We start from the raw sequence: 12,662 nt of genomic DNA on the forward strand, positions 1-12,662 counted from the left end.
ACAAGACACGTTACCCTCATCAGTTTCGAGACGCATTAAATAATATTATTAAGAAAACAGTTAATTGAAGGCGACGCAAAACGACGCAGGAAAATGAATAATATGAAAATAAGTTTGTCTAAGAAATCAGCTAATGAAAATTAACAAAAAAATTGTAGACTATCAAAAATACGTTGGAATCCTGCAGGATTTGAGTCCTGCAGAATAAATGCAGGACACCTGCCGCTCTATACCTCCTACCATCCCAGATGAACTTCTTGATCGTCAAAAATAATGGTACTTATTTGTAGATTATAATATTTATATTAGACATGCATCCAACCATTTCTGGCGTACAAAAATGTATAGAAATGATTAGTACATTCCATGAGTATTTATTGAATTAGCTGAAACTTAGTTAGAATGTAGGTACCTATTGAACTAGCTGTTTTATAACCTACGTTGAATAAGGGTCCAAACGTAACGTTTCTTTTGGGGGGGCCGAGTTCGAATCCCAGCATACAACTCTGCGTTTAAGCAGCTCTATTTATTAAAAAACGCTCTATTTATTTAAAAAACGGCATCAAAGTCCGTTGTGTAGTTTTAAAGATCTAAGTATATATAGGGACAGACAGACAGCGGGAAGCAACTTTGTTTAATACTTGATCTGCAGACTGTGCAAATAAACTTTCAGCATAGTATATAGTTTCGGGTGGTTTTATGTTTTGAACAACGTATCATCATACACGTGTGTGTTGATAAAATCTAGGGGCTATTAAACAAAAATTTGTGCCGCGACCTTAATTATAAGCATTTTTGCACTTGTAAGATTAGAAAAAAAAAACTATTGCGTATTTAAGTAGTTATATCTTCTTATGCAAAAAAAATGTTTTTATGCCAGTTCACAGCAGACTTGTACCGATAGACTATTTGATGGGAAGCGCTCATTCATTTGCTTAGGGTTTCGCGATGTTTTGTAAATCAATAACATCGCTTAGAGTAACAAATCGAATTTTTGCAAAAAACGCCGTCATCATCATTCTATCAACCCAATAGCGACCCACTAGAAGGCACGAGTTTTGTCCTGCAATGAGAAGAGTTTAGGCCGTCGTCCACCACGCAGTCCCGGTGCGGATTCGTGGACTTCACACGCCTTTGAGAATATTGTGTAGAACTCTCAGGCATGCAGGTTGCCTCACGAAATTTTCCTTCACTGTTAAGCAAGTAATATTTTTATTACTTAAAATGCGCGTAACTTAGGAAAGTTAGAAGTGCGCGAAGGATAAGAACTCTGGCCCCGAAAGTGAAGCCGACGTCCTAACCACTAGACCATCACCGCTCCACTAAGATCATACCTAATTATATATCATAAATGTGGAAGTACGAGTACCTCTTTTTTCTTTGTTACTAGCCGTTGCCCGTATCCGTCCGCGTTTCTTACGTTTTTTTATGATTTTTCTAGGATAAAAAGGAATCCTATATTACTCTCCGTCCTTTCAACTAATTCTATGCCAAAAATCAAGTTGATTGGTTGAGGAGTTAGGAAAGATTGCATATAATATTAGTAGTGGTTTATGTTTGTTGTACCGGCCCTCGAGCCGTCCGGAGAAGCTATGCGATGTAACGAAATATGCAAGCTTTGCTGCACCAAATTTCGTAAAGATCGGTGCAGTGGTTGACCTAAGCATAGGTCACGGACAAATAAAAGCACTCACACATGTATGTATCGTATAAGTATGGAAATATGGATGGTTGTTAAAATTTAATCAACGACACGACTACGACTTCAGTTGTTACCAGCTATGAAACACAAAAATAAAAGTATCTCTAACTTGAGAGAAGGATAAGTCCTATTTACCTATTTTAGTACCTAATCTAATCATTTAAATTGATTGATTAAGCGAGAACACCCTGCATCGTTGATTTGCTACTCAAATTTACTTTAGATTTTAAAACGAATGATAAGATTTTATCAATACGCCGCGTAATTAAAATCAAGTGCCATTTAATGTCGTGACCGCGCCTATAAATTAATTAATACCGTTTTAAAATGTTAAAACAGATCACGATCGTTATGTATATTTTAACATTATGCAGTGTAAAAGGTTGTCACTTTCCAATTATTTTTGTATAGTTTTGCATTACAGAGTTTATTTTATCCACTCTCCGAGTATGGGCACTCCGGCGGAAATATAATATAAATAATATTAAACTTATTCTTTGCCCTGATGCCGTGCTTTGACAGTTGGACAAGTTCTGGCCCTTGTCTGTGGATATAATCGGAATTTAAAATATTTGTGTCCTGCCTACGTTAGCGGCGCTGCTTGGGAAGACCCTAAACCCTATATCATAGGGTAATGACAGACATATACAGGGCATGGTCGAAGGTGAAATTGCAGGCTGAAAAATCTACGGCATTAGTTTAACATGAAGTAACATAGTTCAGTTAACCCTAATTGTTGGCAACCTCTAATAGGAGATGGCACAAGAATAAGAAGAAGGCAAACATAGGTTTGACAAAACAATCTAGACCGTACAATCAGAGTGCAGGGTGTTGGGGATAGGACCCATACTACGGGCGTCAGGAAGGGTTCTTTTCACAAAGCCACGATGCTGTTTAGTAACTGACGGCATTTATCACTAGATCAAAGGATTCGAAATTACTACATCTCTTCTTTATACGGTGCCTAAACCATAAGAATTTTATTAGTAAAGGTACATAAAATCGGAATAGTTGAGCAGTGTTTATTAATTTCCGTTTAAAGAAATCCAATTGAAACAGTCTATTTTCCCCGGCTAAAAAGTGTCTTAAAATCTTTGTCTTCAAAGTGCGTGTTTTATATGGTACAGAGTAATAGTAAACAAAGTTTTTTATTCTGTCCCGCGAAAACTAGGATGCCACAGATCTCAAATTTCATCAAGTTCGGTCATGCCATTAAGCCGAAAAATGAAAATACAGACGCACTTTTCACGCGTTTATAAATTATAATATTAGTATGGATTAGCGTGATAGTATATATATATAAGTTTGGCTTTAGATACCTATTCTCTAACACGTAATTTGTGAGTCGTAGCTTAAAGAGAAGTGTAGCATAATAGTAATAATGCAATAAATCGTATTACTGTGTAATTAAATTCAAGTGCCATTTGAATTCGTGACCGCACCTTTAAATTAATTAATAAAATTACAAAATGTTAAAACAATTGTACACGATCGTGATACATTTATCATTGGGCATTGGAAAGGTCTCACTTTCCAGCGGTTTGCTGATATAAATCCGTCGGTTAAAGGCGTCCGCTGAACTAGCAAAATACCACGACTTTAGTCGAACGTTGGCTGGTAGACGTTGCAATTTATCGGTGTTTAATCTTACCCTATAGTGCAAAAGAGCGGTTTCTTAAAATTCCACTACAAGTTAGCCGTAGACTGCAAACTCACCTGGTGGTAAGTGATGATGCAGTCTAAGATGCCTACCATCTTAGACTGCATCATTACTTAGTTCCCTAGGACTAACCGGTTAGCGAGTAAGGTAGTCATACCCCTAATCGTTATCTACGCGACATTGCACCGAAACACTAAATCGCTAAGCGTCTTGGTCGGTGGGGTGGGTGGTAACTAGCCACGGCCAAAGACTCCCAAAATGAAAATTAGAATATTTTGGTCATGTTATGCGGAATACTAAAAAGTATTAACTTCTTCAACTTATCATACAAGGTAAAGTGGCAGGCAGAAGAAAGCCTGGCCGTAGAAGAATTTCATGGCTTAAAAACCTACAATGGTTTGGAAAAACCACCAAATCATTATTTAGAGCAGCGGTGTCCAAAGTAAAGATAGCCCTTATGATTGCCAACCTTCGTAAGGAGACGGCACTTTAAGAAGGAGAAGAAGAAAGCAGACCAGACCAGAGAAAATTCAGAAATTACAAACTTCTGAGTTACTTCTTCTATCGAAATCGAATCCGCAATTGAATTCACAGCGCTCACCGTTGCGCCAGGGAGTTCGTCAAAAAAGTTAGGAGTTATATTAAAGCCTGAACGGCTTCTATGCGACATCGTACAGGAACACTACATCGCTTAGCAAGCCTTTGTCCGTAGGGTGCCTAAATAGCCACGGCTTTAGCCTCCTACCAGACAAAACGTGATAGACACGCGGTGATAGCCTTGATAGCCTAGTGGTGTACAGGCCTTCCTTTCGGGGAGACTGAGTTCGATGCCCACCGTTTTTGCATTTCTATTTAGATTCGAAGTAATGTGCTTTTTTAATTAATTGATTAAATTTTCCTTGCTGCTTGTTTTGCATTATCGAGCTAACTACGTATAGCTTGGACTTTTAAGGCTCGCGCAGTGATCAAATAATTAAAATCTTGATATATTATCAAAATTAAGCTTAATTTGCTATCCTCCGCGAAAAGCAGGAGAATCTGTGTGGTGTATTTATAATTTCTTTAATCCTTATACTCCACACAATTTACTTTTTGATAATCTTCGAACTTATCGGAATTTAGATAATGCAACTAACTGATTTTGTAAATAAACGGTCTAATGGTAGTCTAGTGGCTAGAACTTCTCATTCTTGGGAGGCATTCGATCGCAGGCAAACATAACTAACCTTTTGAAGTTATGTGTTTTAAACAGTTAAATCTACATCCTTGAATGTTCTTTATAACACTCTTAAAGGCATGTTCATTCCACCTATCCACACTTAGCTAGAGTAGTGGGCAAAAGCCTTAAACCTTCTTACTCTGAAAAGAGACTTGAACGATACGCTGCGTACAAACCGATTAGGGATATATGTTTAATTTAACTACCATTTTAGACTGCATCATTTCTACATACGTGGGATGGCAGTATAACTTGTGTCAACAGTAACTTGTTAATGTTATTTTTTGTTGTTGCAGAATGTCAGTTCGGGAAGCAGGCGAAAGAGCTCGGCTCGACATGGTACGCAGACCTCGGCCCGCCATTCGGTGTGATGTACTGCATCAAATGTGAGTGTATATCGGTAAGTGGAAACGTAGATTTGTTTTGATCGTAAATTACATTAATTGTATTGTAATATATTATGTAAATTTCCCCGACTTTCAATATGGTGTACATTATTCTACTAGTCAAGCTCTTTCATTTGATGCCCATATTGAGTGAGTTGTGAAGAAATATGTAAACTGACGTTTCGTAGCGGCCGCCATCTTGGACGGATTTTCATCAAACATAGCTAAAAACACTCCCGAATAATTCACCTTTCAAACAAAAAAAACAAAATCGCTTTATTCGTATAAAGCTCCGTCATTTTTTCTTCGGGGGCTAAAAACCTTAAGTAACATTATTTAATTAAATATTCAATGGATGCATTCAACAATGAGGCATTGTGCTTAGAGTTTCAATGACCAGGCAGATGATGCCAAAATAAAGACGAGACGACAAATCCATAAAGAAGGTAAGTTAGATAGCTTCCAAAGCTTTTAAACGATTTTTAAATTATTTTCTAGGATGTCTAGGTATACTAGACATCCTAGTATACCTAGACATCCTAGAAAATCCATTTCCTAAGACAATAATAGCACTTATTGTCATAGGAAAACTCTGACGTAATCTGTTAGGCATACAAACATTTTATCACTCTGTTTTACCTTTTCCTATATATCACATATACAAAAAGGATTTTTTACAACTTTATATGCAATAAATATTTTAAACCACATTCCAAAATATTATTATTTTTATTCAATACTTTATTTTATGAAATTAGGGCTTAGTAACCGCATCGCTGCGAGAGCATTGACCACAGGATAACAGCTGATAGCTTTTTTAGGGTGTCCATAATTATTTGTTACGAAATTGTTATCTATTGTTATTATTATAGGCTGTACTATTAAGAAAAATATATAAATAAAAATTAAAATAACGATATTTTATAATTCGAGCGAAATAACGATATTTTATATATCGATTTAACGATAATAGTATAGAGTATAAGTGACAAGTGATTTTTACTTCTTTATACATAGTTACAAAGAAAATTGTTTCAGGTACAAAAGAAGCGTCGGGTAGTTGCCAAGGTGCACTGCCGCAATATAAAGAATGAATGCCCGGAACCCTCGTGCGATACACCTACGTTGCTACCCGGAAGATGTTGCAAGACTTGCCCAGGCGATTTAGATTGTAAGTGTATTTTAATATTTGACCTTCACTAAAAACTATAATCATTTCACTTTTCTAATGGAATTTGTTGTAGCCTTTATAAGGTACGAATAATTCAGCTATATAGTTTACAAATTGATATTGGACGAGATCGATAATTGCCCGAAAACTATAGAAAATGTGGTCATTAACTGACGTACTGACGGCCTACTAATAACGGCATAACATAATGACGGCCGACTGCCAGGCCAGCAGCCCTGCTTTCTGAGTCAAAAGCCGTGGGTTCGATTCCCACAACTGGAAAATGTTGGTATTATGAATATGAATATTTTTCAGTGTCTGGATGTATATCTGTATAAATTACAAGTATTTATTTATCTATTATTCATAAAAATATTCATCAGTCATCTTAGTACCCATAACACAAGCTATGCTTACTTTGTGGCTAGATGGCTATGTGTGTATTGTTGTAGTATATTTATTTATTTATTTAACTATCGGTACATTAAAATGATACATTTACGAGGATGACAACGCATGTGTAGCTATTTATCTGACAATAGCTAAAGAGCATCTTGATAGCGCTATGCGATTGCCAGTGTATGCGGTGACTTACATAATTATAAATGATCATTTTAATGATCTCTCAGGCGTAGCTGTGCGGTAATCTGCTCCTTTCACAAACAAGGGCCTAAATTTCTTCGGCATTTACTTAAGTAACTTAAGAAATGCAATCTCCTTAAAAACAATTGCTCGGTTGAATGAAATCCTTGTCACTAAATTCTATTCCCGCTAAGTTTTTTATCGACACTACATACTAACTACTTTTATTTTTGCTGCTCTGTTTATGATCTCAATTTTTTTATCATCATAACAAAACAATACAGGGATTTTATCAACATAACATTGCCATTTCTATTGTATATAAATCTTTAAACTAAACGGACTGATCTAAAAGTAGTGTCGTATTTTTCCAATATTTTTGGAACGGATAGCACTACTTTGTTTAGGACTTGTAGAGCTTTTTGTGACAGGTCGTCCGGGGAAGTTCCTCTGCCATGTTTTTTTTGCCGCTAAGCAGCACTGCTGGTTTTCGATCTGAAGCGTGTAATTGCGGGTTCAATTATTCCAGGCAAATGAAGCCTCCTACGCCATAGGATGGACACCGGGTGGCACTTTTAGGACGAGTTCCTTACATGACTTTCGAAGTGTTGCACTTAAAAATAAAAACGAATTGGCACTAATGTCCTTCTATGATGTCACTCAACTTCATGTTATTCACTTGATTAATTCAGTATAAAGTGGAACTTTAGCCTGACTTCTTGGGCCCCGTTAGCCGTTAGATTTCACTTCTGCTTTGGGTAACAGTGTTCCTTATTCGTTACATGAACTTAACCGTAAGCCGTCTTTGGTTTTAACGCGACCATAGCTACGCTACATAACTAGATAAACTTTGTATCAGAAAATAGTGCAGTAGTGTAGGAGATCTTAACATTATCATCTGTTGGAATAAAATCGTTGCTATTATTATTGTTGTGCAATAAAATTGATTTAGACACTAATTAAAATGTTCTAGCCTAAAATTAGATAATCTGTGATCTATGGAATAAACAGAATATCTGAATGAATTGAGAAAGTTATACTAAAAGTTTCTGGAGTTTCATCATTTTGTCGCTGTCATTGACTTTATAACTCTTAAACATTTAGCGTCTAGAAGGGTTTTGGCCGCAGTCTACCAAGACTTCAAACGCCTTTGAGAACATTATGGAGGACTCTCAGGCATGCAGATTTCCTCAAGATGTTTTCCTTGGCCATTTAAAATACGTTATATTTAAATTGCTTAAATTAAAACGCACATAGCTCCAAAAGCAGTGGTGCGTACCGGGGCTCGAACTCTGTCTACACTGTCTACATGAAAGGAAAGCCGAAGCCTTTAGGCAATCTTTGCTTCATATTACGGATAAATATTCCATTTTTACCGACGGCCGACTGCGCAGTGGGCAGCGACCCTGCTTTCTGAGTCCAAGGCCGTGGGTTCGATTCCCACAACTGGAAAATGTTTGTGTGATGAACATAAGTGTTTTCCAGTGTCTGGGTGTTTATCTGTATATTATATATAGTATTTATGTATATTATTCATAAAAATATTTATTAGTCATCTTAGTTCCCATAACACAAGCTACGCTTACTTTGGGGCTACATGGCGATGTGTGTATTATTTATTTTTATTTTTATTTTTTTCCTTTAATGTTCAAAAAAGGAGGAAGGAATACATATAACACATACTTAAATATGCTAGGTAACCACACGGGTCTATGTGACTAGCCATAATAAATATTTTATTTTGAAGTTGTAATCACAAACCTACAAGAACACATAGCATGGCAAGTTTATGCTTACAACTGTGCATAGATAACATACAAGATCCTTACCCCACGTATCATTCTCACTAACAAAATTAGGTTTAATGTCAAATATATATATATCGCTGTGTAGATAATCTTGTACTAAGTCGCTTGATTTAAATTCTCTACCTACTACTTTAATAACAATCGTATTAGACAACAATTAAAATCCATAGTCACTAAGGCAGACGAATTTATTCAGCGTTCAAAGTGCCGCTCTCACGGCCTGTTCCTTACGTTCATCATATGCCCGTCACGATGTCGATTCAATTTCTTAAATTGGTGATGTCACTCTTACTTTAAGCCTTAAAGTATTGACTGATGTCATGCTTTACCCAACATGACATGGGTCGCTCCTAATTCAAATGTTCTTCGATCCGGAACTTATGTCTAGCATCTAAAGCCCCATTAGATTTCACTTCCGCTTTGGGGTTCGTGCGTTCCTTATTGGTGCAAGTTTTGTTTTTAAAGAAAGCGTTTGATTGAGTCTAAGTTCTTTATGGGAATTTATTAATCCCTTGAAAGCCGATTAGGGGAGTTAGCTTTTATGTAGCATCTTATTGAGGTGCTTGCCGTTCCAACTTTGCTTACAGGTGGTAGCCGAAGTTTCTAAGCTTAGACTATAGCTAGCAATGCCCTTCCACTTAGAATGCCATAGAACGCCGCTTTTTCAGAGAGCTTAAGGGGCGTGAGAGATCTTTAAGCCGTGATGGGCTTGTAATTCATATTAATTATACAGCGAGTATCATGTTCCTTATTGTTAACCAAGGTTTTGTCAACACACTTGTTGAAGACCTCAACTAACATTCCCATTCCCAGTAAATAAGTAAAAAAAATTGGTTGTCTGTAAAGTCGGCTTACTTACGATAGTTGAAAGTGACAACGTCGTAAGAAAATACTGATGGAATGGTTGCATTTTTCCAAAGAAAATTTTAGTTTTATTTGTTTGATAGATATTATCGTTGCTATAAACAAGTGACACCACATTCACTTTTCACTGCACTTCATCCTTGCCGAAAACATGTAAGTGTATTATTGTATAGAAGCTGTCCACGCGGACGCATCGCTCACTCGAGCAGGAGAGAGACAGATGTCGAACGCGGAGGCCGACTGTGCCTCTTTGTCGCTCGTTCCGCGCTCTTGCTTGCACTTCAAGCCTTGAATGGAACGCCTCAGAGCGAGGTAACGCCGCATACGTCATGTTTTTTCGTGCGTGCAGCCGGCTTCATCGAATTAAAAGACGTTGTCACGTCAAACAATTCAAAATGAGTCAACAATTCTGGGCTACCTTCCTGCTACAGTGCCTAACTCTAACATGTCTGTATGACAACATCTCTTCAGAACAAAATGAGTGACACGTAACAATACATCTGTGGCAATTGTACAAGAATTGGGTAGCTTTGAGAGTTTTCTAGTTGCAGCATCAGTTTATGGTTAGGTTACGTAGGTTACTGTAATAATAGATAAAAGTATCATTGAAATTTCATAATAATATAATAATCAAATAAAAAAATGGTTTACCGTATAACAGGTTTCATCAAAAAAACTAATAAAATCTCCTTGGAATTATAATACCGAATTTAAATCGGAACCACTAGTTCGTATGCGACACTATACACAGAATTACAGACAAAGGTTGTGGATCCTTCCTTTTTTCCATCCTCCCTTTTTCACACTTGTAGGTTCCAAACGACTATAAAGTAGCTAAACATTAATTACTCTGTGCCATGACAATATTATTATCGTTTTTCTATTGGAATATCTCTTTAAATTATTCCTCCATCCATACCATGTGCAAGATGCGCGATATACTTGTGTCAGAGTGATCTGAGAGGCCACGTATAATATATGATGGCATTCTTCTTATGAGGTCAGGTAACAACCAGAAATTAATTTGAAACTTATTAATATTGTCAAGTAGGTAATGATTTATAGGCATCGTCATGTTCCGCTCATACCGCCGGTAACAGGTTGGTGACTCACGAGCCATCTGTCGCGAAAACTATCCACACATGTGGAAATTGACTGAGCGACATACAATTTTATGGATTTTTTCGATGATAGCGATTAATATGCCGTTTTCGGTTGACCTGCCCCGCTTTTGTAATATGATACCTCAAAAGATTTAGTCACCATATGCTATAAACATCTATAAAAAATAGACATTATGACTCTACACATTTGAATAAATTAAAATTATATATGTATATGACAACATGCCTTTTTTAATTAGCCATCATAAAAAGCTTACAGCTCGTTACGTTTAGCCGATTGATTGTCGTCGTTTATCATTTCATTACGCGTTTTTGTTGAATCGGCAAATTCCCGACTTAAAAGGTAATTGCAAATGTGAGAAAGCATGCGTACATATGAAGTGACAGGAACTGGCGATGACAAATGACGGTGGACAGGCGCGGCGGCTCCCACGGCTGATTCTCATCATTACCTACACATGGACGCTCGTTGCTTACATTCGATCTGGATAATCATTTGCGGACGCTAATTCCTAATACACAATTACACGTACCAATAATGAACTGGGAAAATTAATGCACCATTAATTTAAAAGCGAGATTCCTCATGTTGACTGCGAGTACAATGAATCACTTCGGGGAACACTTGGACCTGCCGAAAGTTGCGGTCAGCAGGGCGGTAACGGCGTCGTCGCCGTCAGCGCGTCTACCGCCCGCGTCCAGCGAGAGGGATATATCGAGAGCATTACAATGGCATTACTCAGATGCACCGGGCTGGTGCAGAAATGGCACGCGCTGGTGCCCCCCTGCGCCCGCGCCGCCTCTGCTGCAAATATAGCTGCTGGTGGTAGTTATTCCGGGCGCGGCCGTCGACCCGTCGCCGCGACGCCGTCTGTGCGCCTTTTTAGCGAACACTACTTATAACGCACGCATTTTTTGCGAGCAAATATCGACGATGTCAACGTACTCCACTGTTTAACGTTACCCCTCGAGACGTTTTCTTAGGATCGCAAAAATTCACAACCGTTTTGAATGTGTAAATACAACTCGTCGTTCACTGTCTCGTTAATTGATCGCCCGAGAGCGCGTCCTAAATTCGTCTCGCTCGCTTAGTGAAACATTGTAAATTAATTTTAAATTGATTAAGGTTATTAGCATGCAATTACTGTGACAGAACAATTGTGTTTCATCATGCGAGCAGTTGTGTTTATCCTATGACCTTTGCGCATAAACAGAATACACATTTGCATTTTAAATTTCGATCAATTAATATTTTACAATATGCTGAGCCATTTATGCTGCGTAGTTGCGTCGTGATTTAATAATTTAATTTCACGGCCATTGCTCTGGAACAGCAGTAAAGACTATCCGATGCTCATAACTATAAAATTCATCAAATCTGATTCACTATTGCCTTTGTGAGTCCAGTTGGCCAAATGCCGTCTCTAACGGGCTTGGTTTATCTTGCTTTAAATAAATCGTCTTCGCCATATGAAGACGCTAAAACGTATAATTTTAATTGAATCTCTACCAGGTCTCGAAGTAATAAAATTCGTGAACATTCCATAATTTCAGACGGGATATCGCTGGCAAATGCAAACCTTATCATAGCTTTATTCTTTAAAAGACAAAATTTTTATTGTAAAACGTTTGTCGTCATTTCCTCCTAAATTTATTGCAGTGAAGAAGTGCAATATTTCGATCTGAAATAAAACAAAAGTGCTCCAGTAAATACCCATAGAAGAAGTACTTGACGAAATATTTTTTAAACGCAGACGTTAGTAAAGCAAGTTAAGAAATTATAATAAGAAATGTACACTTATTTATTGTAAGAATCTTAGGGAATCTCCGGCTGTAGTTCAATAAGGCGCGTAGGTGTGCGTGCGCCCACAGAGCGTTTATGGTTCATCGGACATCCTATCGCCGACCACCGAGCTGCCGATCACGAGTGTATCTAATTCAGTGTGCTGCATGTGCCTCCGAGGAATTTGTTTTGTGCACGCCGATGCCGCGTACAAACCACGTTTTATTTTTGTAAGATCGGTGTCCCTGCGATGCATTCCTTGCTGTAATTTTGTTTTCGCTTTTTTCGCAGTTCCGGCGAAAATTAGCTTTGATGTTGGAATCGGCTGTATTTTTTGTGACGCGGACGATTTTTCTTAATTTG

At 37.6% G+C, this 12,662-nt stretch overlaps 1 protein-coding gene across 1 annotated transcript in view; it reads left to right on the forward strand.

The window, feature by feature from the left end:
* Positions 1 to 12,662, forward strand: part of LOC120629037 (dorsal-ventral patterning protein Sog) — a 154,643-nt gene that overhangs the window by 91,421 nt on the left and 50,560 nt on the right. Inside the window, exons 2-3 of the mRNA XM_039897776.1 lie at positions 4,878 to 4,981; positions 6,006 to 6,138. Of these exons, the coding sequence (XP_039753710.1) occupies positions 4,878 to 4,981; positions 6,006 to 6,138 (237 nt within the window). The remainder of the gene's footprint in view (positions 1 to 4,877; positions 4,982 to 6,005; positions 6,139 to 12,662) is intronic.

Source organism: Pararge aegeria, chromosome 13 (assembly GCF_905163445.1).
Source record: "Pararge aegeria chromosome 13, ilParAegt1.1, whole genome shotgun sequence".
Classification (NCBI taxonomy): Eukaryota; Metazoa; Arthropoda; class Insecta; order Lepidoptera; family Nymphalidae; genus Pararge; species Pararge aegeria.